The sequence below is a fragment of the Vigna angularis genome, chromosome 4, assembly GCF_016808095.1.
Source record: "Vigna angularis cultivar LongXiaoDou No.4 chromosome 4, ASM1680809v1, whole genome shotgun sequence".
Classification (NCBI taxonomy): Eukaryota; Viridiplantae; Streptophyta; class Magnoliopsida; order Fabales; family Fabaceae; genus Vigna; species Vigna angularis.
In genome coordinates, this window is record NC_068973.1 from 4,735,976 (window position 1) to 4,762,961 (window position 26,986).

At 24.7% G+C, this 26,986-nt stretch overlaps 1 protein-coding gene across 1 annotated transcript; it reads left to right on the forward strand.

Annotated features, from left to right (window-relative positions):
- The first annotated feature begins 15,817 nt into the window (after window positions 1–15,817).
- On the forward strand, window positions 15,818–17,066 carry LOC108319462 (guanosine deaminase). Its single transcript, XM_017550607.2, has 5 exons — window positions 15,818–15,972; window positions 16,092–16,151; window positions 16,245–16,435; window positions 16,536–16,640; window positions 16,724–17,066. The coding sequence occupies exons 1-5, from the start codon at window positions 15,957–15,959 to the stop codon at window positions 16,910–16,912; spliced, it is 561 nt and encodes a 186-aa protein (XP_017406096.1). The 5' UTR covers window positions 15,818–15,956; the 3' UTR covers window positions 16,913–17,066.
- Window positions 17,067–26,986: the final 9,920 nt, after the last annotated feature.

Here is a 26,986-nt window from a genome sequence, read left to right on the forward strand (position 1 = left end):
ACTGAGAAAAAGACCAAAATATTTTTTTTCACTGCACCACGTCACCATCCCGTCTCTGAGTTTTTGCAATGAACTCTATTAGTTTTGAATGAAAATTAGATATAAAAATTATACTTAGTTTATTATTTTTCTTCCAACCTCAAAAATTATGGATTAAGATTTGTCAAAGAGTGTTCTAAAAATTCTTTTTTGAAAATCCTATTCCAAAATTTTGTTCTAGAAATCTTTTTCCATAAATCGTGTTTAGAAAATCCTGAAAAACTTATAAGGGTCGCTTGCTCAAAATCTGGTGGGCCGAGAAATATAAGGGTCATCTTTGTTATTTTACGTTGTATGTATTATTTTTTCTCATAACAATTTTTTTCTCTCTATAAAACTTGTACCTAAAACCTTATTTGTAACTTGTTAATTGAAAGCATTTTGTTATGTATTGTTTGTCATGTTTTGTCCATAATTGCGAGGTATCTATCAAAATTGATTTGTAATTTTCTTAGCGATAAGTGTTAAGATAAATATATTTTATTAGATAAATTATAAGTCTATATAATAGTACAAAAATTTGTATAATTAATTTTTTTTAATTTACTTCTGATTTATAGGAGTAAAATCTTATAATTAAGAAAAAAATTATACACAATATATGACTGATTTTTTTATTATTTTTTTTTAATTTGGTACCAAAGTTTATGAATTTTTTTTATATAAAATTTTTGGAGATTTTAACTAGAAAGATGATAGAGATACCAATTTCAATTTTAGTTTAATATGAAAATATTTTAACTTAAGTATATTTTAAATGAATTCAATTACATTGTAACTAATAAAGATACACATCACAAAGAAGAAAAATTATTTTGCATTGACGCAGAGGTGAAATCTCTTATAAAAGAAGATAAGTGATATAAAAAATGGCATGATGAGAACCAAAAAGTGAAAAAAAAAATGGCAGTTGAGGTCTATGAAGTAAAAAATCACGAAAAGTATCTTCACTTACTTACTGTCTTTCAAATTTAGAATGATTTGTCAAAAGTTTCATGGTGGAATTGACGAGTTTGTTCTAAATGAAAGGGAATTAACGGTAAATCTTATCAGAATATCATGAAGAGTTGGTTGACATTTTTAGGAAATTAAATGTGTGACAAAACAGTAAGAATGTCAAAAGTAAGTTAATTTGACTCATGGACTCATCACAAATAAGTAACAAGGTCAAAAAAGTGAGTCAATTCAACTCACATGAATTAATTTATCACATGTTAAATTAAATTGGATAGACTTAACTTAATTCACTTTTTTAGTGAATTAGATATTTTGTAATCTAATTTGATTTATTACAAATTAGTGAATTAAATGGATTGATTCAATAATATTTTGTTCTTTTATTTTATTTTATATATTTATTGCATTACAATCAAAGTATATTGATTCATTTCTATTTTTTTTCATAGGATTACAATCAAGATATTAATATATTTCACAAAACATTATTATGAAGATATTAGTTAATAGTTAAATTGTTAATCTACATGATTTATTAAACAAAAAAATTAAACATCTAAACTATTCAACAACATTATAATCTTTAAAAAACAATCAAATATAAACTTCCATAATTTAAAGTAGTGAATAATTATAATAAAAACCTTACAAAAAATGGTGAAAATAATAATAAAAGGTTATTGTAGTGGATAATGAATCAAGTTATAACTTGTGGATTAAGTGAGTGGAGTTCAACTTAGCCCTTATTTAAAAGAAATACTTTTTTCAATCTAACATAATTAGAATATATGATAAATCAAGTTAATTCATATATTAGAATCCATTTTAAGATCTTTAATAAAGAAGTTTGATTATGTAAAATCATATAAGAAGTGAAATGAAAGATTGAGGATACATGTATTTATTGTCTATTTGAATTTAAAATATCTCTTCAATTACTTAAAAATGTAGTAATAAATTCTAAAATGACTCAATTAAAATACATAATTTTTGGTTATGTTGCTTATGTTAAGAAATGAACTTAAGTCTAACTCAACCCCACAAAATCAACTTATAAAGTGAGATTTGCACCCACTTATATATATATATATATATATATATATATATATATATATATATATATATATATATATATATATATATATATATATATATATATATATATATATATATTTTAATTATAAATTGATCTTATTTTTAGTGAAGATGAAACTTCCAACCGCTTATTTATAGTCATATAAATAAGTTATCTCTTAATGAAACTTAAAGGTATGTTTTCCTTGATTATATTTATCATAAAAAGTTACAATTCACAAACCAAACAAATTATTATAAATATAGTTTATTTTACGAGACTTTAATATATTTTTTTATTGAGTCCGAAATCAAGGTGGAGAATCATGATAAAATTCACACCAAGTTGATAATAAGTTCAGTTAGAGAAAGATGTAACAAAACTATATAAGGAAATGAAAGTATAGTGTAAATCTAATAAAAATGTGCAACAAATGTTCAACAATTACATTATAAAAAAAAAATATGGTATTTGAAATAAAAAGTTTACTTATTAGCCATATCGCATCAGTTGTATTCTCAAGAATCTAATAACAATTTTTTTCTACAAAAAGTTAAACCTAAAATCTTATTTAGAGATAAACTTATTAATTGAAATTATATATATATATATATATATATATATATATATATATATATATATTATTTTACCATGTTTGCTCTATAGTTTTTATTAACAAAATTCATTTGTAATTTTCTTAGCATATCTCATGTTCTAAGTACAGATTTTGCTATAATAATATTAATACTAATTTTTTACTTAAAATAAATTATTATTATAAAAATTAAAAGCAAATAAATTTTATTAAATTAAAATTATTTTAAGAAAATAATAATTAGAGAATATTTTTACAAGTTAGCTTATCTATAGGACAACTTTAATATACCAAGATTTAGTTTTTGAAATTTATCATTTTCTTTATCTTTTAAGTGACTTAAATAAGGCTTTATAGTAGGAAAATATTCTAGGTAACATTAGAAAAATATTTTAGCAAATATGAAAAATTAAAATTAAACTTCAAATATTTGCATTACATCGAGAAGGAATTTCTACCGAAAAAGAAAGAGTAAGTCATTCAATCATAACGATACAATATAAGGAGAAATAAATAATGAGACAATCAATCCCGTCACAACAACAAGGCAATATACATCGAAATTTCTACAAAACTTTATAGACAAACTATTTTCTCTGTAAAATGTTTCTAGAAGTATAATATAACAAAAATAAATAAAATTAATATTTTTACAAGTTAAAATTAGTTTATATAACAGTTAGAAATATTTAAAAAAAACTATATAAATAAATCCATACAAATAATTTTTAACGGATAAAATTTTTTTTTTCCCCTGTAAAAAGTTTATAGAAAATGTTTTGGATAGTAGAAAGTTGTGATGTGGGATGAATGAATAGAATTATTAGTAGTGGAAACGTGAAACATATAACATGTGTCAGCTCCAACTTACCAAAACGTAGAAAACCATAAATATTGAATGCTTCACATGTATTACAGAACTAACGTCACAATCAACAATTCAGAAAAAATGGAAGAGGACCTTCCGTGTGGCTATAATGAACCACCCAATTACACTACATCAAGTTAAAGGCATCATAATGAAATATTTTATTATTAATATAAAATAATAAATCACTTTTATTATTTTATTTGAAAAAACATATTAGGTGATGATTTCATGTATTTTTATAACTTTTACGTCATTATTTATAATAACTAAAACACCCATTGTCGTTATCACGATTATAGAAGAAATAATATCTTGTTCTCTGACAAGTTTTTAATAAAAAAACAATAAAAGTGATTGTTGTTTTACATTAATCAGGATATTATTTCATATTAATTACAATATCTTAAATTTATAAATAAATCTATAATACAATTATGTAAGATAAGATGATAAGATAACGGACATCTCGTCAAATTAAAAAACTATTAAATGACAAACTTTATGAAAAAACATAGAAATTTAAATATTCATAATAAAAAAATTATTACGAATACAATTAAAAATATCTAAATTTACCGTGAACTTAAAATTTAATTTTTCTATATAATAATATAACATGTGAATCAAATTTAATAAAATAAACAAATAATACATATAAATTTTACTACTAAAATTTTACATAACAATATCATAAGTCGTAATAAATAATAAAATTAAGTTATACACAAAAACAAATAATATTTTTAATATATCGTTTTATGTTAAAACAATAACAAATAAAATCGATAAATAATTAAAAAATTTAAAATATCAACTATAAAAAAATAAAAAATCTTTTAGTCGTGATATGTGTTGATTGATTTCACAACGGTTGAACTGAAATCTAAAATTATTTGAAGATTCGGATGAAACACCTGATGAGGTGGCAGTTTAGTATGATTTTGATAAGTATAAATATATATTATATCCTTTAGTTTAAATTTGTGACTGTGTTCATTTTGTTTGAAAATAAATTAGGGAAAGAAAATTCGGGGAAATTGATGTAGTAAACGAGAGGACAATCTTTGTAACTAAAAAAAGAAAAGGCATTAATCTTTGATCAATTACTGATAAAGAAAGACCTAAGAAACTATCTGCTAATTGAAATTATGAGAACTTAATATTGTTTTAACGGATAAACTTATCAATAAGCTTGTAGCCATTTTGAGTGTATAAGAAGACCCACATATGTGCATATTTGTGACCTAAATTATCAAGAAGTTGAAAACTTTATCTCAATCATTGAACACTGCCATTCGACAACAAAAATTCTTAATCTGCCGCCGCGTCCATCCAGATTACCTTTCTAGAACAATTCAAAACACTTATTCATTAATACCACGTTTTTGTCGTCAACAAATTTTTTTTCCAGTAATTCTACCCACAAAAATTCTCTTCTCATCCTTTATTATGTTAATCACTTAAAAAATATACAACTTTTTTTAGTCAATATTTTAAAAATCATCTAGCATCTTTCTAAATTTTAAAAGTTAATCACACTTATTTCTATATTAATTTTATTAAATTATATCGTTAAAATCAATCAATCATTATAATTTTGAGATATTATTCTTTTTAAAATTTTATTCATTTTGATTTTTAAAAAAATCTTAAAAAATGAAAAAAAAATTGTGTTTAATTTTGACTCTTAAATGATATAAAACTATTTAATATGCAATAAAACTTAAAATAAATAACTAAAAGGAATATAAAATGTTTTTTTTTAATTTTCTTATGTTTAAGAAATATGATAGCAATTTCCACTACCAAAGTGATCTTTGAATTGTTTTGTTGTTAGTTATAATGTATTTAAGGTTTTTATTTGACACACGGCTACTTTTTTTTATCAAATTAGTCTATTTGTATGAAAAAAAAATAATTTAGTGTAGTTCATCAATGTTTATATTATTAACGTTAAGTACAAATTAGAGAGATAATTACATGGAATAAAAATATATAAAAACTCAAATATTATAGTATTTGTTCTTTTCTTTTCAAATAACCTAACATTTGAAACGGGAAATCGAAATATAACGAATAATTAAGAGACTTAAGAATGAAATCACTAACCAACAACTTTATTTAAAAATAAAATTTTGATTTGAATATTAAATAATTATGGGGCTTGCATAATTTGTGGGGTCTCTAAGATTTGGATGGTAATGATGGATATTTTGAGAAGGAAGAAAGAAGGGACATTAATAATATTTGTCGAAGTTGTAGATGAGATAGACACGTTAGAGAAAGCAGTTGAAATATAAGATAGTAGAAAGAGTAGAAGTAGGTAGCATGAATGTGAAAGTGTGTAGAAATTTCCATGGAGATAAGGATAAGAGAAGCTGATTAGGATTCAATGCAGGTTAAGGAAAGATGAAGAAGCATCAGATAAAATGGCTGACGCTGCAACTTGTCACCAATATTGGACTTTCTTCATTAAAACTTCACAAAAAGTTGGGGAAATTACGCTGTTAATTAAATAAGAAAGTCTTTTAGATAGTTTTTTTTTTAATATTTTGGTAAAATAATGGAAGAGTGAATCAGCAACTCACCATTATTACCATTCTTATATAATAAAAAACTTTATGTTATGATAGGTTTTACATTGTCCAATAACTATGATTGACTTTTTAATTCCTTAGTCGTTATGTTTGGGATATTAAATTAGCTTTTTTTTTCTTACGGTGAATGGAATATATATATATATTAAAAACTATTTTAATTGGGATGTGTAAACATACTCTTTACTTTATTATGAATTTTGACAAAAAAGAAAGAACATTTTTCTCGTTTAATTTCATAAAAATCTTAAGAGCACTCATTACCGATACTTTTTATTTATTATGTGCATCACTATTAATTATTAAACGTTATCCACTAAAAGTTGGTATAGTGTAGAAGTGTTGCAACAAAGTTTTAAGTTTTAATGTTAACTAGTGTTTGATTGAAAAATTAGAAGATTATTTTATTAAGATGTGTAGGAATATAATCTTCAATGATTTTTTTGTTATATTGTCTACTACTTTTAATAATTTTTTAATGATTTAATCGATGGTCTCAAGTCCCACATATAAAATACACATAGTAAGTATTTTAGAAAATTTTTAAAATTAGAGATGTTAATACGTGTAGGATAGTAAAGTAGGTATCCATTCGATGGTCGAGTATTAATTTGTCAAAATTTGGTAATTGAATTAAAATTTTTAACTTGTCACTCTGCTTTGGTTCGTTCACTTTGACATGTTAAATTGGTATACTAAAAGCAGGATGACACGTACTGACTTGCCAGTTCGTTTTTTTTAATGAAAATTAGAATAAAAATAATTAAAAAATTAATTTTTTTGTATTATATTATTTAAAGAATATAAATATACAATAATATTATAATTTAAATTATAATACTTACAAATTAATTTCTAATTATTAATTATAATATAATAATTTTAATATATAAAGATAATATTTATTTTAGAGACATTAATTAATTAATGAAAATTCAAAAGTATTTACAATGTATTTTTAATATATAAATCTATATATATATAATTAAATTATTAAAAATAAAAAATAAAAAAATATTTTTAACGAAAAGAATAAGCATATGCTTTCTAATAAATCTTTGTGCACTTTCGTATAATTTTTACAAAGAATTCAATCAAATACTCTCAAAATTAAATGGAATGTTAGCATAATTAATGACTTTCTTTTGTATTTTATAACAATTGTGGTGCCATTTAAATTTTTTTTTATTAAATTTAAACTAACATTATTCTTCAACATAAAAATAACTTCGGTGGGAACCTAAAAATAAATTTTAAAGATTTGAATATACAAAATATATTATAATACTCCGGTTTTTCTTTATATGTGTTTTATTATTATAAGACATGACGGGTTTTACGAAGGAGGAGTCTAGTAACAAAAACATTTTCACTCCCGAAAAAGTTAAGTTCTTTCATCTTTCTCCTTTCTTTTCAAAAAATTGATTTTGTTTTCCTATTTGAAGATCCACATTTGTAAAGGCAATTACCATATACTTCAATCATTCATTATAAATTCAAATTTTACTCTTCAAGATAAATTTGTGTTTTATTTTATATATCAGGTTCATATAATTTTTCATTTTTTATATAAGTATCTATAACTAATAGATATATTTTTTTTTATAAATTAATAGATAAATACTATTTATATGTTTGACTTGACACATTATCATTTTTGAGTGTGATATCTAGATTGTGAGTCAAAAACTCCATAGTACAAATAATATAATATGAGAAAGGATCATACTTAATGTTAGTGGAGTTAATCGTGTTATGTCTTGATTTGAGTTATTTGATTTTAAGAGTTGAAAAATTATTTAAAGACTTATTTGAGTTATTTGATTTTAAGAGTTGAAAAATTATTTAAAGACTTAAGAATAAGCAGATGTAGAATTTCATCCGTCTATTCTATACATTTTTCTTTTAGAAGACAGGTATTTATCAAAATAAATTTCATACAAAATTTAATTATACATAATTGTTTGGTTTTAACATTAGCATATGAAAGTTATTTGTTAAATTGCTGCTTTATAACATGTTTGACGTTATAAAAACTCTCGAACCTTTTATAATATGATTTATTCATTTTCTTGTATTTTTTTAAATACATTAATTTATCCTTATGTTTCTTACACTACTTCTTGTTATTTTTTTATGCGAATAATGTATTAATATATGAACAAAGATAGGAATAGATGGGTCTGACATTCAAGAACTGGAGCCAATAACCAATGACTTAAGATAGTGATAATTTAAAAGATGAAGTCTTTATTTTTCTTTTGAAAACTATATCAAACACATTTCTCATATTTTGAAACAATATTTAAGAAATTTCATTTTGAAATACAAGGTTAAGAGGTTGTAATAGCTTTTAAACTCATTTCTATATAGATATATATGACATTTGAATATTGATGTTATTAAATAAGGACCTTTTGTTTTTGAATTTGTGATTTGGATGTTACAACTAGGTGATTTCGCAATTACAATCACTAAAATAATTATATATATTAAAATACTTTTTACATGTATAAGTGCTGACGAACAAACTTGAAAGCTAATGTGCTGATGCAAGTTTAAATAATGGAAGAAGCCTCGTTCCAGAAAAGAGTTAGGGATAAATAATTGCTATAATGAAAACGATTTCATTAATTACGTATCAACAAGGGGTTATCATAATGGCATGCGTGCATATTTTATTACCTCACTGTTATTTTCGTAAAAAACTCACTAATATTATACTTTAATATAGAAGATTAACGCTTGTTGACGTATACATAATATAATTAATTTTTAAAATGTCATTAAGAATGCTCCAATTGACACTCAACTTGCACATATCTTATCTTATTCCAAATAATATAGGGAGGGAAGGTTTGTTATAGACTAGACACTTAGTATTTGTTTAATAAGTCTTGATAACAAAAGAACTATATTATAAATTTATTAACAAAATACTAAAAAAAACTAGTTTGATAAGTTATATTTTTTATTAAATTTAATTATGTTTTTATCCTTAAAATTTGAAATGAGTTTGGTTTTAGTTCCCAAATTAAGAAGAAGAAAAAGTATATATACTCTCTAAATTTTTTTTAAAAAAAGTATATAGTTTTAATTTACTTTTTTATGTTTGGTTTCTTGAGTTTTGAACTAGCATAAAAATGTTGTATATTTTCTTTTATACAAAGTTTTATTGGATGTCATGTCTAGTATGAAAATTATTCTTATAAGTAAGTTTAATTAATTGTAGATGTCACTTTAACTATTTTAATTTTTTTCTATATAAATTCTCAATAGATTTGTGAAAGATTGAATATTTTTTTCAAATCATCTGTCTTTATGACATTGTGTGATGGTTAAGACAAAGTTTTGCCTTAAGACTTAATGTGATATGTAGGAATTTTCTTTTATCGAATTTGCCACTAAGTTTATTTGAATTTGTGGAATGATTTATTTGAATTTGTTTGTTAAATATTTATGAGAAATTTATGCAATTATATCCTAAACATCGTAATTGTTCTATTTTTAAAGATATATAAGGTCTGTTGGTGTAAACTTTACCATAAGAGAGGTAATAGGAAGAAAGAAAAAATAGAATGAACTTCTTAATAAATTAAAATTAGTTTTTCATGCACAAACTAATGACATTCAAATTTGAAAAATTCGAAAAATTTCTATAAAAAAATTATATATAAATTAATTTTAACTAGATGGGTTTATTTTATTTTCTTAAAACTCCTTATATTCTTAATTAAAAACCCTCGATTAGGGTGATATTGCAAGTCTTGGAATATGCTTTGATATTATGCTTAATTTCCATTATCTCTACTTTATCATACAGGATCACATTCCATTAAGAGTAGATTCTTTCTTCTTATATTATTCTTCTCCGTTTCATACGAAACAAAATAAATTATAAATATTTAATTATTAAAATAAATCCCACTCAAATATGAAGGAATATAATCTATTGTTCCAACAATATATCAACGTCACAGTCCTAAAAGATATTTATATTTTCTGAGTTTTTCCTTTTCACCACCACAAATTCAATATATATTCCACTTTATATTAATTTACACAAACTTCCGTTTATCTTTGAATGCTTGTATATATAAATTAAGGGCAACATTTTTTTAAGTATATTTTTGTCTGTAAAGTGCTGAATAAGGTTGGACTCTTATTTACTCACTATTGCAGACAACAAAATTAAATGGATTAAAAAATATTTTTTATACAAATTTTTGAATTAGTACAAAATTAAGATATAGAAAATATTTGACATTTTATACTAATTCTAAAAGCGGTATAAAAAATCTACCTTTTATACTAGTTCTACAACATGTATAGAAAGGTTGCTCAAGGAAAATATAAATTTATATATGATCAAAACTTTTTATATCGATTAATTAATTAACTAGTATAAAAGTTTGACATTTTGTAGAGGTTTGAATGATAATATACATAATAAACTCTACTTTTTACACTGGTAAGTCCTCAACCAATATAAAAAAGTAATTTTCTATACTAACTAGAGTGTTAACCAATATAAAATGTCACTTTCTATATCGATTTAAGCATTAACCAATATCAAATGTTATGTATTTTTTAATAACAGGTTTCTATGTGCTATCTACCACATACAAACCTACATAAAATTCAAATCACAACGGTCCTAGAATAATCTAGATAACATATAAAATGAACAAAATAATTACTATACTTCTTACTACTTATACATCAAATAAAACTTTCTAATCTCCTCAAACAACGAATACATCTAATATTTACAAAAAAACTAAAAAAATACCTAATATCATCTTCTATAAACACTTAAAAGGCACAAAGCCCACTACTCTTGAACTTTCTTTAGAACCTCTTGTTCTAGAATTATCTGTTATAGCAGTTGTGGTAGGGATTCATTCATATCTTCCTTCCTTTGTACTCCTGATATACATATTTAAAAACCTTAATAAGATTAGTATACACTAATAAAAAAGTGTGTAATTAAAACAATTACCTCATTTACAATTGCTTTTGCTAATCTAACTAGCCAAAGTATAAAATTTCTAGGAGCTTGCCCCATTGTCTCAACCTTCTAAGTGGACACCAGGACTTGAGCAGTAGCATGTCAAACTTCTACAACCATCACCCTCATCATATCAACTATAATGATTTTATGATGTTTGATTGACCTTAATGTATACATTTTACCTAAGTTATTCAAATAATATTTGTAAAATATATTAAAGAATAGAATTCAACAAACAAGTACGTCCAAAAAATATAATTAAACAAATTACCTAAAGTCACAAAAAACTGTAGGCAATCATCATTAAACAGCTCGTAGTATGCATCAATAATGAGATAAGCCTGTTAAGGGGAAACATCACAATTATGTTTGCATATTAGAGTAATCTTACTTAAATTGTGCATGCATATCATAATACATCTTCTTCATCTCACTTATCTCCTTGCTCATCTCCCCCGTCATCTCATATCTGATTTCTTCTTTGATAAACCTAAGGACTTCCTCAGTGACATAAACTTTACTATGATGACTTGATAGAGGACCAAAGAATTGACAGATGCCAACAAATTTTCCAACACCACAAACATGTCCAAGATGCTCTAGACGACCAATGGAAACTGCCAATATGTCATCACACCCTTGTGGAGTGAAAGTACCTTGTGTGCTTTGCTCCACCAACACTCATTCTACAACCACAAATTTAAAGTTAAATTAATTAAGTATAAGAGATCATATGTTTTTAATTTAGGTGCTTACAATGCATCTAGTTATGCCCACTACTTCCTCAATGTCTACTAACCTTATGGTTTTTGTGAGCTCTCTTCCATGTATCATAGCGAGAAAGACAAATTATCATACTCATATCAGAGGCCTCATGGGATTAGAGGTAGCTGCCTCTTTCATATCTGCTCCAATTTCTCATAACCCATACGAGACAATTTATGGGTGTGGAGATTTTTTTTTTCTCTCTTGTGCAACTCTCATCTTAGCCTATGACATCAAAGACTAAAGAATTAATTATTTTAGCAATATGTTAGTATAAATAGTTAAACTATCATATATAATGAATTTATCTGAAAGACAAGATCTAATCTCTTCTCCTTAAAAACATGTCATGTTTTCTCATTAAGAAATTGATACTTTTCATAAGGACTTTCTTTTATCACTTTTGAAACCATATATATAATGAGTTGTAAGAGTAGTCTTCAAATTCTTCCATCATTCCCGAACATATGAAATCAATTTCGTCTTTAATAGATAGTGTTTGAGACGTCATATGTGACTTGTACAATAAAAATCAATGACATATATTAAATATCAATTATATATGTTAACGAAAAATTATATAAGTTAAGATATCATACTAGGATACTATGTCAACATATCATACTAGGATACTATGTCAACTTGATTCTTCACACTCTCTAAAACATAGTCTTAATCATGACAAATAATGGATGTCTTGCTTCTACCGATTAAGGTTACACTAATAATTTTTTTGTTATTCTCTCCGAAATATTTACAGGTTTGCATATCAAAACAGATAAATAACCTATGGTCAATGTAGGTAATTGTCAAGTCTTTCAACTTAATCCCATACCACTCTTTTTTTTTTGGATAAACATATGAATATGGTCCCGTGAAGATGGAAGGTTACGAGATAGTGTAAAAAAGTTACTTTATTTTCCAAATTATGTATTTACTTATAATTTGTTTTTCTTTATTGAACATCGTATGAATCCTTCAATTAAATCAAGTAAGAAGTTACGATTCTCCTAAAAAAACAAAGACAAAATATATAGTGGGGGACAAAGCTTTTCCTTAAGTGTAACTTTGCACCCAAAATAATTCTGATTCTATATTTTATTCATACTAGTTAAGTCAAACGAAGTTTTATAAAATGTTTATTGACACTTTGAGATTGAATAGTCCTATATATATAAACATTTCTAAAACTAAATGAAGTTTTATAAAATTAATTACAACAAAAAGTATTTATATAGATTTTTAAAAAGAAACTTTTCATAGCATCCATTTATATTAATTTTCGAATGATCGTGTGGACAAATAGAATCATCTTCTAAAAATATATGTTAAATTTATAATTTTAAAAGAAATTATAACTCAATTAATCTAACTAGACCCACTATCAAAGATAATTATGTTGGATTAAGTTTAATAAAAAAAAATCCCCTATCAACCTAATACGAAATTTTCTCATTAAAGTGCAGTCATACGGAGTGATATTTATAAAGTGTAGTATACTAAAGAAGTTAGATCAGCAGCCCATTTAAAAGACATTGGGAGATACCGAAATTAATAAATTGGAGAGAGCATGGCCCTTTGCAATACGATAGAGTTGACAACTTATCAAAAATTGTAACGTCACAGGATAGGAACGATGGGAATCTACGTTGGTGTGAGTCACGAGATCGAGAATAACATCCCACCTGTCTATACCACATGATGTCCCATAACTAATCATTCTTCTACACATTTCCATCACTTATCATCTCCTATCTATCCATTTTCTTTCAATACTCTTTTTCCATTCTTATTTTCTATTTCATTTTCATTCTAATTTTGGATACTCTTTCATTTTTTCAACATAAATTAAAATTACTTTCTATAAAAAAATTATAAGTATGTAAAACAACTTATGGAGTCAAAATACCACATAAATATTCAACTTTTAATTATCTTTCTACAGAAACTACAATAATATATCTGAATAGTCACTAGAAGGTTCCACCATATGGATTATAATTCAGTAGAGGCTAAATAAAAATATATATAATGCATATTAACACTTCACAACCTACACTAGTTAGATGATCTAAATCAATATTAAGTGAGTCAATTCTTCGAAACATTGACTTAATACAAGAAAATTTTAAATTATTAATGGAATTTTATCCAAAATAAATTGATTGGTAAAATATAATTTATGAATAAATTTTATCTACAAATTTAAAATTTTTAATTACCAATGATTATTTTTATCAAGTAATGAATTTATCGATAAAACTTTTTAATAAATTAAAATTTTTATTATTGACAAAATTATATCTTGTATTGATAAAATGTGTATCAAAGTTTTTACTTTAAACTTTTTATCATGTTATATTAAAATTTGTTGATAATTTTGTTGTTAATTTTTTTTTTAAATTGATAAGTAATTATTTTTAAAAATTTTATCAGTAAATATGTGGATTTTTTTTTCAATTCATTGATAATATTAGTAATTATATATTTTTTTAAAATTTGTGTATAATTTTGTCGATATTTTTTTTAAAAAAAATTGTCTATAATGATGTCGACAAACGATTTGTTTGGAAGTTTCTGAATAAACTCGTTTGAAATTCAAATTTTTTAAAATTCATCAATAAAGGTATTTTTTTTTCTAAAATGTGTTGGTAAAATGGATTTTAATTTTTTTCTCAAATAAACAGAATATTTTTATAAATTAATTAAAATGGTTAAAATGAAAAAGAGAAAAAGAAGGATGAGAAGAAGGAGGAGAAGAAAGAGAAATAAGAAAAAAAAAATTAATATAGTAACTAATGATAATTTTGTTTTACCATAAATGTTTTTGTATAAATAGATTTTATGCATAGGTAATTATTTTTTCTCATATTGATAAAATTATCCCATAACACAGCCAATAAATATTACATATCAATTTAACAATATTATCACTATAAAATTAACAAGATAATTATATTAGTTTATCCTTAAAAAATGTACCAAACTAAAATAATTTAAAATACAGTTACAAAATTAAGAAAACAGAGAAAAAACTATTCATCTGAAATTTGTTTGTTCTTTTATACATATAATTTGACAATATTTTTTTAATAATATTTTATGTGTTATTTTATAACTTATTTATATTAGTATTTATAATTATTATTATTAATTGTAAAATAATTTTGAATTAATCACGCAATAACAAGTATGTTAAAATATTATAAAATAATGTTGTCAAATTACCCTTTATACATTGGTTATCTATATATTTTTCTTTCTACTTTTGTCTTTTTCCTTCCCCAAACACGTCTAAGTGTGGAAAGACTTTATTCTTTTATTTTTATCTCCCATGTGGCTGTATAATTTCGCATCTAATTATTTTCTGCATGACACCGTCAGATTAGCGGTTGTTCTTTACTTTATTAAACATCATACTCGTGTATAATATAAATATTATAAATGCTGTTACGTACGTTCTAAACATTATTTTAAACAAATTTCATTACTATTCATTAAAAAATGTCAACTCATTCACAGTTTAATAAAAATCCTTAATAATTTAACAAATTCGAACTAATAATAAAAACATTAAAAAATTATCCCATAATCTTAAGCTGGCGTAATCTCGATTAATATTTTATTGTATCTCGCGGTAACTCTGTATAAACTGAAAAGCTTGATTATGCAGTGGACAGATATTGATTCATATATTATGACTTTATTTAAGTTATTGCATCAGAAGAAAATTGAAATGTATAAAATAAGATGAGCAACTTAACTAAGAATGATAGAGAGTGTATATTATATAATTATGATTGGATAATTTTATGAGATTAAGTGTAATTTTATATTAGTGACATGCGTAGAGGGAACCACATTCTGCATTTATTGTGGAAGTCATTTTCTCTTTCATTGTCATCATCCACTTGGATTCTTCATCTTCTTCATCAATGTACGCAATATAAATACCCCAACAAAGCCTTTGATCATTCATCGGAGTTCACACAAACAGTTTCAGTTAACAAACGTAGTACCCTGTTCGTAACATCAACAGAGTCATGGAAGAAATTAGCGGTATGTACCTTTTCTTGGGGTTCAAAAATCCGCCATTTTTGACTCTTCTCAAGTGGGTTCCGATTTTACTTTTCTCAATCAATTTCTTTATAACTTTTTTATTTTGTTGGCCATGGCAGTGGTTCAAACCAAGGGTGGAACAGTTTCAGTGGCTTCTGCATTTGCTGGTCATCAGGAAGGTAGTTGATACACTGAGTTTCTTGAGTCTTCTCTCTCAGTTTATGATCTGTGTTGAGTTCTGGTTAATTTTTGTTGTTGAGTCGGTTGAATAGCTATTCAGAGCAGAGATTACAAATTTTTAAGAATTGCTGTTGAAGAAGCATATAAAGGGGTAGAGTGTGAAGATGGTGGTCCATTTGGTGCAATTATAGTTTGCAAAGATGAAGTAGTTGCCAGTTGCCACAACATGGTGCTCAGGAACACAGATCCTACTGCTCATGCAGAAGTCACTGCTATAAGAAAGGTTACATTAAACAACATATTTTCTTGTTTCAAAGTAGAAAACACGATTTATGCATTGGTGGGATGTTTATGTTTTAAACTGAATGATTTTCCTTTTGCAGGCTTGTGAAAAGCTGAAGCAGATAGAACTTTCAGACTGTGAAATATATGCTTCGTGTGAACCTTGCCCAATGTGCTTTGGAGCAATTCATCTTTCACGAGTTAAGGTTGGAAATGCTCTGTTTTTCCTAAGCTTTTCAATTGCTCTGTTTCTTTCGATAATCTTACAATGGTGAATTTATGTATGCAGAGACTGGTTTATGGAGCAAAGGCAGAAGCAGCAATTGCGATTGGATTTGATGACTTCATTTCAGATGCATTGAGAGGAACTGGATTCTATCAGAAAGCACAGCTTGAAATTAAAAGGGCTGATGGCAAAGAGGCTAACATTGCTGAAGAAGTTTTTCAGAAAACAAAGGAAAAATTCAGAATGTATTAGTCTCGATTCCTGATAAATAGCTACCACTAATTCTATCATATGCCAATTAAAATAAAACTCTCACTTTCTACCACATCGTGCCACTCTCATGTTAAATCCTTCCAATCATTGTAAATAAAATAATTATGAGATGTGAAGACAATTTGCACCAGAATTTACCTTTTTTATTATTGGGGGCTAAATAATTCAATCCGAATCAAACTTTAACTTTAAAATTCAACTTATATTTTGCTAATGCGAATATATAATATTCCTGTCACACATGTTCAAGTTATATTAATTGATGCACTCATTGTGAATCATTATATACAGATCATCTAAGTTATATTTAGGTGTTTCTTCCGGCAACGTATCAATTATCAAGTTGTTTTTTTCCAATTTCTTTTTTGATTTACTTCTTTCGGAATTTCCTTTTCAGAAAATGTTTGAAATAAAAAATATATTCCGGAATTTTGTTTCCAGAGAAAGGAAAATATGGTTTTGGAGATTTTTTTTTCAAACTTTATTTTCCGAAACTCTTGAAATAAAACTCCCAAAGGAAAAAGGAAAAAACAGAATTAAATAAAATGATGGGGTGCAGAAAGTACTTGCCTTTATAAATTGTGTCCACGAACCATTGTAAGATTTGGGCTTTGATCCTTCAAGGTCCAATCTTTTAGCCCAGTCTTCAAGTTTCGAAAGGCCACAACGTTTTAGCCCGTTGAATTAATATTTTTAGGAGTGAACAGAAAATACATTAATGAAGATAATAGTATAATTTGTAGTTATTAAATATTTGGAATTTGACGAAATGATATATGGGAAGAGTGATTGGGGGGCCTGAAGCCATTATTGGTAAGGGAGAATGAGTCAATGGATGCACTTTCAGTTTTATTTGCACAAGTTAAGGATGTTTGACACATGATTTCTGGTCGTGGTGAAGCAAAAAATGGTATGAAAGGTATATAAGACGCAGCTTTTCTTTACCACCTCATTCTTCTTCCTTCTACTTGTTGATTTGGATATATGACTTTGATGCACTATGTCGTTTTCCTCACTAAACTCACTCCTTTCAAACCCAATTATTTATTTCTTACTACATCCAAACACGGCACAGTCAACCCTAGTCTGCTGTTGCTTCCAACTTAATTAATTTCACATATCCAGATTAATTTTTCAAATAAGTTAATTTAGTTCCAATAATTTTTATAATTTACTAAAACTTTCGTGCTGCTTGGTCCATATGGTGCTTTATTTTAAGACTGGAAGTTGATCCCTGCCAGATGTTTTATTCATATATAATAAGCAGATTTTATTAAAAAGGTTTTGCACAAAAATTCTTTATAAAAGAGAGATATTATTAGATCAAATTAATATAAAGTAGAATCAAATCTACAAGTTTTAATTGACCACTATTGATTGGTAAAAGTATAACAAACTTCAATTATCATCGTTTTTATATGAAATATAATATATAGATATATTTTTTTTTATGTCTACGAATATTTTTATACTTTATTTGTAAATATTTAAAATACAAATTATTTAAAAATAAATTTTTAAAATATAAATTTAGATAAAAAATAATTTTTAAAGATAATTTCAATCAAATTATTCAATAAAATATTAATGTAATTTAAATGAGCTGCATCAAGTTATAAATTTTAAAAGATTAAATTTTTTTTTAAAAAAATTTAATTTAATGAATTTAAATAAAAAAAATAAAAAAATACAAAGTTAAATTTTAAATAATTATTTCATAATTAATATATTTAAATAATAATATTATTTTCATTTCTTGAATTTAGAGAATACTCAAATAAAATTAACTAATAATTATTAACTAACAACAACAAATATTTAAGAATTGAATACATAATACTTGTATCAAGTTTATTAACAAACAAATAATTAAATATTCATATCTATTTATTTTTAATATTTATTAAAATTATCTATTTAATATTTATCACAAATATTTGATACTTGTAAGTTATTCACAAATATTTGCATATAAAAATCTTTTTGTCATTCTTAATCAAAATTAATAATGTCAAATATTAAGAGTCCATTGTTATATTTAATAATTTCATTCTAAAAGCTACTTTTTTTTTCTTCGTTTATAAGTCTTTTATAAGAGGCATATCTGTCTCAACCTAATAATCAAAATGGATAGTTTAACAAGAGAGGCAGTGTAATTTGAAGAGGCATCATGTTAGAAATGATAAAAAAGTGTAGAGAAATATAATTTATTACCTAAAAGGCTACATAATTAAAAAAGTAAAAGATCTAAAAATGGTCAAAGTCTTGAGTACAGTTACTTGAAACAATTATTAGGGGATGTTTATTATTCAAATGTGGCTAACCAGCTTTTTCTTCAATTCTATTTGCAGTGAATCAGTGGGAACTTGGGAAGACTGGAAAATAGAAAGGGCGTCTTAAATATATGCCAAGTCTCATTGATCGATAATGGATCCGACAATAAAATTAATCGATAATATATGTTGATACATTTTGTTATAAAATGGACACCAAAGTTTTTATTTTAGTTTTGATCATGTGCTAAAATATGTTGTTAAATTCTTCAATAATCAAATTTATTTTAAATCCATAAGTAATTCAGTTTTTTTTTAAAATTTGTTTGTAAATTTATCAATAATTGAATTTTTTTAAAATTAACAGTAAACTCATCAGTGATTATAAATGCTCCACTTCAATCACTTCTTATATCACATATTGATCGTAATTGTATGTCTACGCTATGTTTTCTTTTATTTATTTCCAGTTTCCTACTAGCATCTTTTAAAGTTTAACATTTAGTACCGTCATTCATAATCGACAAGTGTATTAAAAAGAATAAACATTGCCAAAATAGATGTATTAAAAAAAGATAAGGAGAGAAAATTATATGTATGTCTAAATACTAGGAATTAGTGCAAATCATTGTTTTAGTGCTTAACAATAAACAATACCAATTTAGCACAGAGATATTGACTCATTTTAACAAAAAAATATACATTAAGATGAAAAAAAAAGTTAAAAAATGATATTCAATAATTTCGACAAAAAATTCGGATAAAAAACCAGAAAAAAATAAGAGCTTGAATATAGAGTTGTATGATAATTTGTTGTCATTGTTAATTAAGGTATCGAGAGAGGATGAAAATATCATAACTGAATAAGAAATATGGAGTAAATATGAAAAGAGAACGTTGCTATCAGAAAAGAAATAAATTTGACGTGTTCAAAGTGTATCTAGAAATATCCTTTAAATATAAAAAACACTTTCTAGATTTATTATAAGTAAAACTTATTTAGCAATTTTTTAGTTTAATTATATTTTTGTGAGCATTAATCATTTTCTTTCTAATTAATTTTAAAAGTTGTAGTTAAATCTAATTGTTTCACTAATAAAACTATTAACAATTAAATTAATTACACTGAAACTTCCTATATATAAATTTAGAAATTTCATGTAAAAATTTTCAAAATTAAAAAGAAGAGTCGATATATTCTAGATCAACCCACTTCAAAATAGTTTCTACATCTAATTATTCAACCACCTTTAAAAAGCATTTTCTTGATCCATATGTAAGTCAATATAGAACATTCATGGTAATAGTACAAAAATACAAGACTCGTATGTCCTCCATGGTAATAGTACAAAAATACAACGTTTATATGTTTGATATTTAAATGAATTAAAATTTTGAAAGATTTCAACAATCACAAGTTACCACGAAGCCAAGGCATGGTTCATACATTTTCAAAACCAACATCTTTTTTATAATTACCGTCATAAAAACTTGAACCATTTTAGTCAACTTGGAAATCATGTAAAATCTTCTATCTCTTATATGAATAAAGTTAATTTATGAATAAGAACTAGTAATAAGTTCACCACCAATGATAAATGAACATATCATCAAATGACAATAGATTAGTGAATAACACTCACTTTTTAAGTAAATGAAAAATAAAATAAAATAATTATAAATATTTTGATAGAATTGTGAAAACATATGTAAATAGCGTATGAATGTTTACCTTTTTCTATGATAAGCAAAATAATAAAATTCTTATTATTATAATTATAAAAATAAGTATAAATATTTTTTATAACTTTATTGTAGATAATTTTTATGTTTTATATATAAGTTTTTTTATTACAAATAATTATTTTATTTTAAAAAATAGTTGAACTAAAAATGGTCAAATAAAAAATAGTTAAATTTAAAATAATTGTTACTTAAAAAGTCAAATTAACAAGAAAATTAATTTAGTTAAAAAAAATCTTTATTTAATGAGTAAAATTGAAAACAAATTGTGTATATAGAAAAAGAGAATTCCTTCTATATAATGGTATAAATTTACACACGTAGAGGTTTTGACAGTTTCTTTTGTTAATAATATAGTTATATTAAGTTTGACGTAATTGAATAATACATTGAAAATAAAATAAAATATAATATACTTTTCATTGCTAACTATAAGTATTTAGTCTATGCAGAAACTAATGTAAAACATCCCCTAACAAATACAATGTGGAATATTTTCTACTTAATAACTAGAGTTATACATTGAATTATAACGTGAACTAGAACGATAATCTCAAATTTCAATATGTAAATCAATATAATTTTTATTTTACAAGTTAATTTTATAAAATTAATTTAAATTTAACGTTCATCTTTTAATCGGTAGGAGAGTTATAAATTACCATCTATTTTAACAAATTTTATTGTTCATTGAATCGAAATATTTTAAAATTTAATTTAAAAATAAAATAATTTTTTAGAGAAGAAAAATATGTATAAAAGATATAACAAATTTGTTAGACACTAATTTTAAATAATTATTACTTTTTTAAGAATAACTATATATTTTTAGAATATTAGATATTGATAATTACAATTATTTTTTAAGAACCTATCATCTGTAACTCTATCGAACAGGCTACTTTTACTTATCTTTGTTTTGAATATTATGAGAATTTGTTTAGTGTGACGTTTTTCAATTAACGTGAGCATACAAGTTTTTTCATTACTCATTACTACCGAACAAAACGGATAATTTAGTTCGACTCGACCCGACCCACCACGGGTTGGTCACTTAGTGAGTCAATCCAACTCGATTCATTTATTAACGAACCGAAAAAATTTGAACCCGATCCGACCCATCACGGGTTGACTTATTGACTCACTTAATTATCTTTTTTTCACCATTTTCTTCTCAGATTCTTATAACATTTACTTTGATCGATCAAATTGAAACATTAATAATTTGACCAATTGATATAAAAAAAATGAAACAAAAGAAAAATATTGTTATATATATTCTAAGCTATCAAGCATACAATTTTGTCATTTAGTTTAATGAGACATACACAATCGTTTGACGAAAAAACTACATATAGCTGTTAACAAAAATATATAACACAAGATAAAACTGTTAGGCTTGTAGATAGGTCTAAAAACAAGTGATATATTCCTGAATTATCCAATCTATAATATTATCCATCTATTAAATTGGAATCTTGAATGGATAAAATCACAGTATTATGCTCTCTTGAAGCATCTTCTTCTTTGTCTCCATCTCTAATATTATCCAATCTATAATTTTAGGGTTTTATTTGTAAAGGGAAACTTTTAGAAAGACAACAACGCGAAAAGCTATTGCGAAGTAAAGGTTGTACATTTTGAATAATTAATTTAATTAATTTGATTTCAATAAAAAAATAAGATTTGAATAATTAATTTAATTTAATTAAAAAAATAAGTGGATTGGTGAGCCAACCCGACCTACCACATGTTCAATTTGTGTGAACCGAGTTTTTAGTGAACCGGATCAAAATTGACTCACACAAAAATTTTTGCATTTTTTTTTAACTCAACCCAACTCAAACTCGTGATAAGTACACGGATTTGAACCATTTAGACGAAACTAAAGAAAACTGATTTTCTAACACAGTCTAAAGTTAAGTCAAAATTCTCATACGCGGGTTAGACCCGCAAATAATCTTCTTCCAAAAGTCTCCTTCAAGAACAACTCTAAAAAATAATACTGTTTTTTGTTTTTAATCCTTTAAAAAATATCTTAAAAGATGACATTGGTTTCTTTCGTTGGTATTGTTTGATTATAAAATACCATGCATTTTATTAATTAATTCAATATAAAAAATAACACATTTATAATTAAACATTTAGTCAGTTTTAATATTTAATATATTTATATACACTTTTATTAAATATAAGAAAATGAGTCACAAAGTTGTTTCCCTTAAACATTGAATTTCGTTGGATAAGGTGAAAGCAAAAGTCGCCCACTGGTTTATTTGTTTTCTCTTCTTCTCAAATATCTGGACTGTATTAATATAGAATTATCGAAAAATTATTAATATAAGACTAAAAGAAATTCTTTTTCAAGACCATTATTTGCAGTTCTTTTTATTAAGAAAAACTAAAAGAAATTCCAAAATTTAGAATCTAAAATTATTTTTAATGAATCCCAGCTAAATCTGAAATTGTTAAAATCTTGGTGGGTAATATTTGAATAATTTTGAGTTTTGAACAGTATTTGTAGGAAGGTTCAAGGTTCCTTCGTGGTGAATAATCTATAAGAAAAAAATGTAAGAGTTGAGTTGATTATGCTTACATATTTATCATGACTTGGCAGGGTTGGTATTACTTGGTCTATATTTGACTCTCTGTCAAAACCTTGGGGGAGAAAATAATATTAAAACAAACCACTTTTCTATGTAGCAAACCATATATTATATATTAATTTTATATGCTAAGGTTGACACAGCAAAATCGACCTTATGCTTGGGAGATTTATTTCCCTGAAATTATGTTCATCACATTTATCCCTCTAGCTTGGATTTATCCTCATGAATAACCCTACATATATAAACAGTTGCGTGTTACTCTTGTTAGGAAGAATATATAATAAAATAACCAAAGATAACTTCTTTGGAGGCATATAAAAAAATGACGATAACTTCGGCTAGCAAAAAATAATTAGCATAATTGTCACTGTATTACAATTTCGGTCAAATTCCTTTCATGCAAGTATTATATTGTCATTTACTTCAAGTACAAATTCTAGGCAAAGTTTTTTGTCTTTATTATTTTATTAGAATTAATTAATAAATTAATTATATTATGTTATTCATTTAAAATATTACGATGAAATGTGATTTAACAAGATATAGAGATTTAGTGTTACTATAAAAATTTATAGTAACACTATAAATTATTAACTTGAAAAGTTATTAAGAATTGTTTGATAGATTAACTTGAAAAGTTATTAAGAATTGAACATAGAGAAGAATCAATATAAAAATTTGTGTTTATATTTATTTTCTCTTCACATGTATTTGATTTAGTATCTTTAGCTTGAAAAAGTTTATTTTTAGCATTTTCAAAAAATATTTTAAAATAAATCATCTTGTAAATCATACTTGAATCTAACAGAGATCCTCACTCACATAAAGCTTTCATTCCTTTAGAACAACAAACAATAAAACATCCTTTTTCAAAGGCTTTTTAAAAAGTTCAATAAACACCATTCAACTCATTTCTTGTGTTAATTATATTTTACAAATAATTGTATGGTTTTACACTTTCATTTTGTTCCGAAGTGTTTCCCATTTATGTAGTAGCACTTATTTTTACCTTTAAAAGTCAGTTGCACATAATGAACTAGTTAATAATACGACAAAATGAAATAGTTTTTATTTTAAGCTGAAACTGTCAAATGATATTCTATACCAAAAAATAAAACAATAACTTTAATGATTTTTAAGTTAAGAAAATATTAATCTAAATATTGTAAAATTTAGGGTACTTTTGCATACAATTAGTTGATGATCCCAATTATTTAAAAATTTAAAGTGTCTCCCAAACATTGAAAATGTTAGTCGATGTGTCCCTTGATGCCAACAGGTAAGTACATCCAACAGCTAGATTTCACTGTCAATATCTTTTGTTTATTTCTTCTAGACGTGTGAAATCGAATTGCATAAACATAACAGTTAAAAAATTGTGAGGATCTGATTTTGAATATATGGAAAATGCAAAGTGTTTTCAAAATATGTGTTGGGGAAATTTCCCTTCAATTTCTTGAATGAGCGTTTGGTGTAGTTTGGTTTGTTTAATAATAGAGAATGGTTAATGTTGCAGCCTGAGTCACGGTGGATATTGAATTATTCTCGTCTTTTTCCTTCATTTTCCTTTCCATAAATGAAGGGAAAAGAAAGTAATCTAAATCCAAATTTGTCCCTTTCATTGTTGGTGCTGAGAACGAAGGTATTTCTACATTGACTTACGACATTACAATAATAACATCATATTGCTTTTGCATAATACTCTATTGCAACCTCAAACCTCTTCCAGAAAAAAAACTCTCTTCATTAATAAATGCTAATTAATGGAACATACTATCAAACAGACGCTCATCAAATCGTGAGACACGCCCCCTTTCTTTATTTTCCTTCCACTTGTCCAAACTTAATTTATAAATTATTGCAACTCTTGCATTAATTAAATATAACACTAATTTACATTATTTTATAAAGTAAAATTAAATTTAAAAGCAAAATATGATCCCACGCCAGATTTATATTTTCCTGAAAAAGTAATTTTTTTTATCTTGAAAACATATATTTTCTTCAACAAGAAAATATTAATATTAGGGTGAATCATAAGATTAAGATATAGTTTCATAACGTATTCCCATTTGAATATCTTGATATGATCATAAGAAATAAGACTCAGAGTTTTGTCTTAAGAATAAAGTCCTTCTTCAATCAGAAAAATATATATGTTTCTTCAAACAACTAAATAAAATATTGATAAGCTTATGAATTTTATAAGACTCTTGCATTAAAAATTGCAAATGAATTTTAAAAGTGACACAATACAGAAAAATTCACGAAATTAAACTAAGATATTTTTTACTAAGAAAAATTGTCTTAAAATATCGTCCCACAATGGAACCTACAAAAACTAAATTAAAACCTTGTAAAATAAAACTTAGAGATAATCTTACATCAAAGACTTATCACATTAATCACATTGTATTGATTTGAAAAGTGTTCATACTGAGTGAACTATAGTATTTTTTATTTATTTATTTAAACTTCTTTGTAAACTTTTAAAACAGAAAATAAGAAAAAAAAGTAACCTTTTAAAAAAAATTATATATTTTCCTAATTTGTACATGCTTTAATTAATAAAAAATATTTTATATTTTTTACAAATGTTTATTAAAAAAATTGGGTAAATAAATACTAAAATACTTAAGTAGTACAGCTCATGATACCCACCTTTTAAATTAGATAGGACCCGTATGCGCTCAGATTGGACATTTGTTCACCGATGTTGAAATCTTTATGAATGAACAACACAATTCAAAAGCAATAGTTGAGAAGAAAAGACAAACTTACAACTTGTATTCCAAACTGCAAAAGTGATAATAAATGAATATACAATTCACGGAAAGAAAATACAAAATAAAAACAAAGAGTTACAGAAATAAAAATCTCAAATATGCTATTTAATGGCTTTATTGTTTAGAATATGACTGATTAGAGTGATCTTTTAAGAAAAAACTAATAGGCTCTATAATTAATAACAAAAATTAATCATTAATATTTCAACATACACACAGTCTACACACACACACACACACATATATATATATATATATTATGGTTGATTTTGTTTTACAATAACTAGTAGAAATACCAGTATTGTGTTGTTAATTTTGTATGTCCACATATTTTGGTAATAAAAAATTACTAACACGGTTACAAAGAAATAATTATCATGATAAGAACAGTATTATAGATAAAAAATTCTACAAAAATATATCTAATAAAAAATTATAAGAATTTATCATTTTTTATTAATTTCCATCAATATTATATAGGTTTAAAAGTATTTCAATTCTCTTAAAATTTATTTCTATCATAAACTTTTATATATTTTTATCTTCATACTTTAAAAATGAATATAGTTTTTAAATTCAATTATATTTTAAAAAATTTACGTGTTAAACATAAATTAGGTTAGCATTTAAATTGTTTACCTG

Coding starts and splice junctions, on each gene's coding strand:
- LOC108319462 (XM_017550607.2), top strand. Junction 16,152..16,244: donor ATTTGCTGGTCATCAGGAAG/GTAGTTGATACA, acceptor TCGGTTGAATAG/CTATTCAGAGCAGAGATTAC. Junction 16,641..16,723: donor TTCATCTTTCACGAGTTAAG/GTTGGAAATGCT, acceptor TTATGTATGCAG/AGACTGGTTTATGGAGCAAA.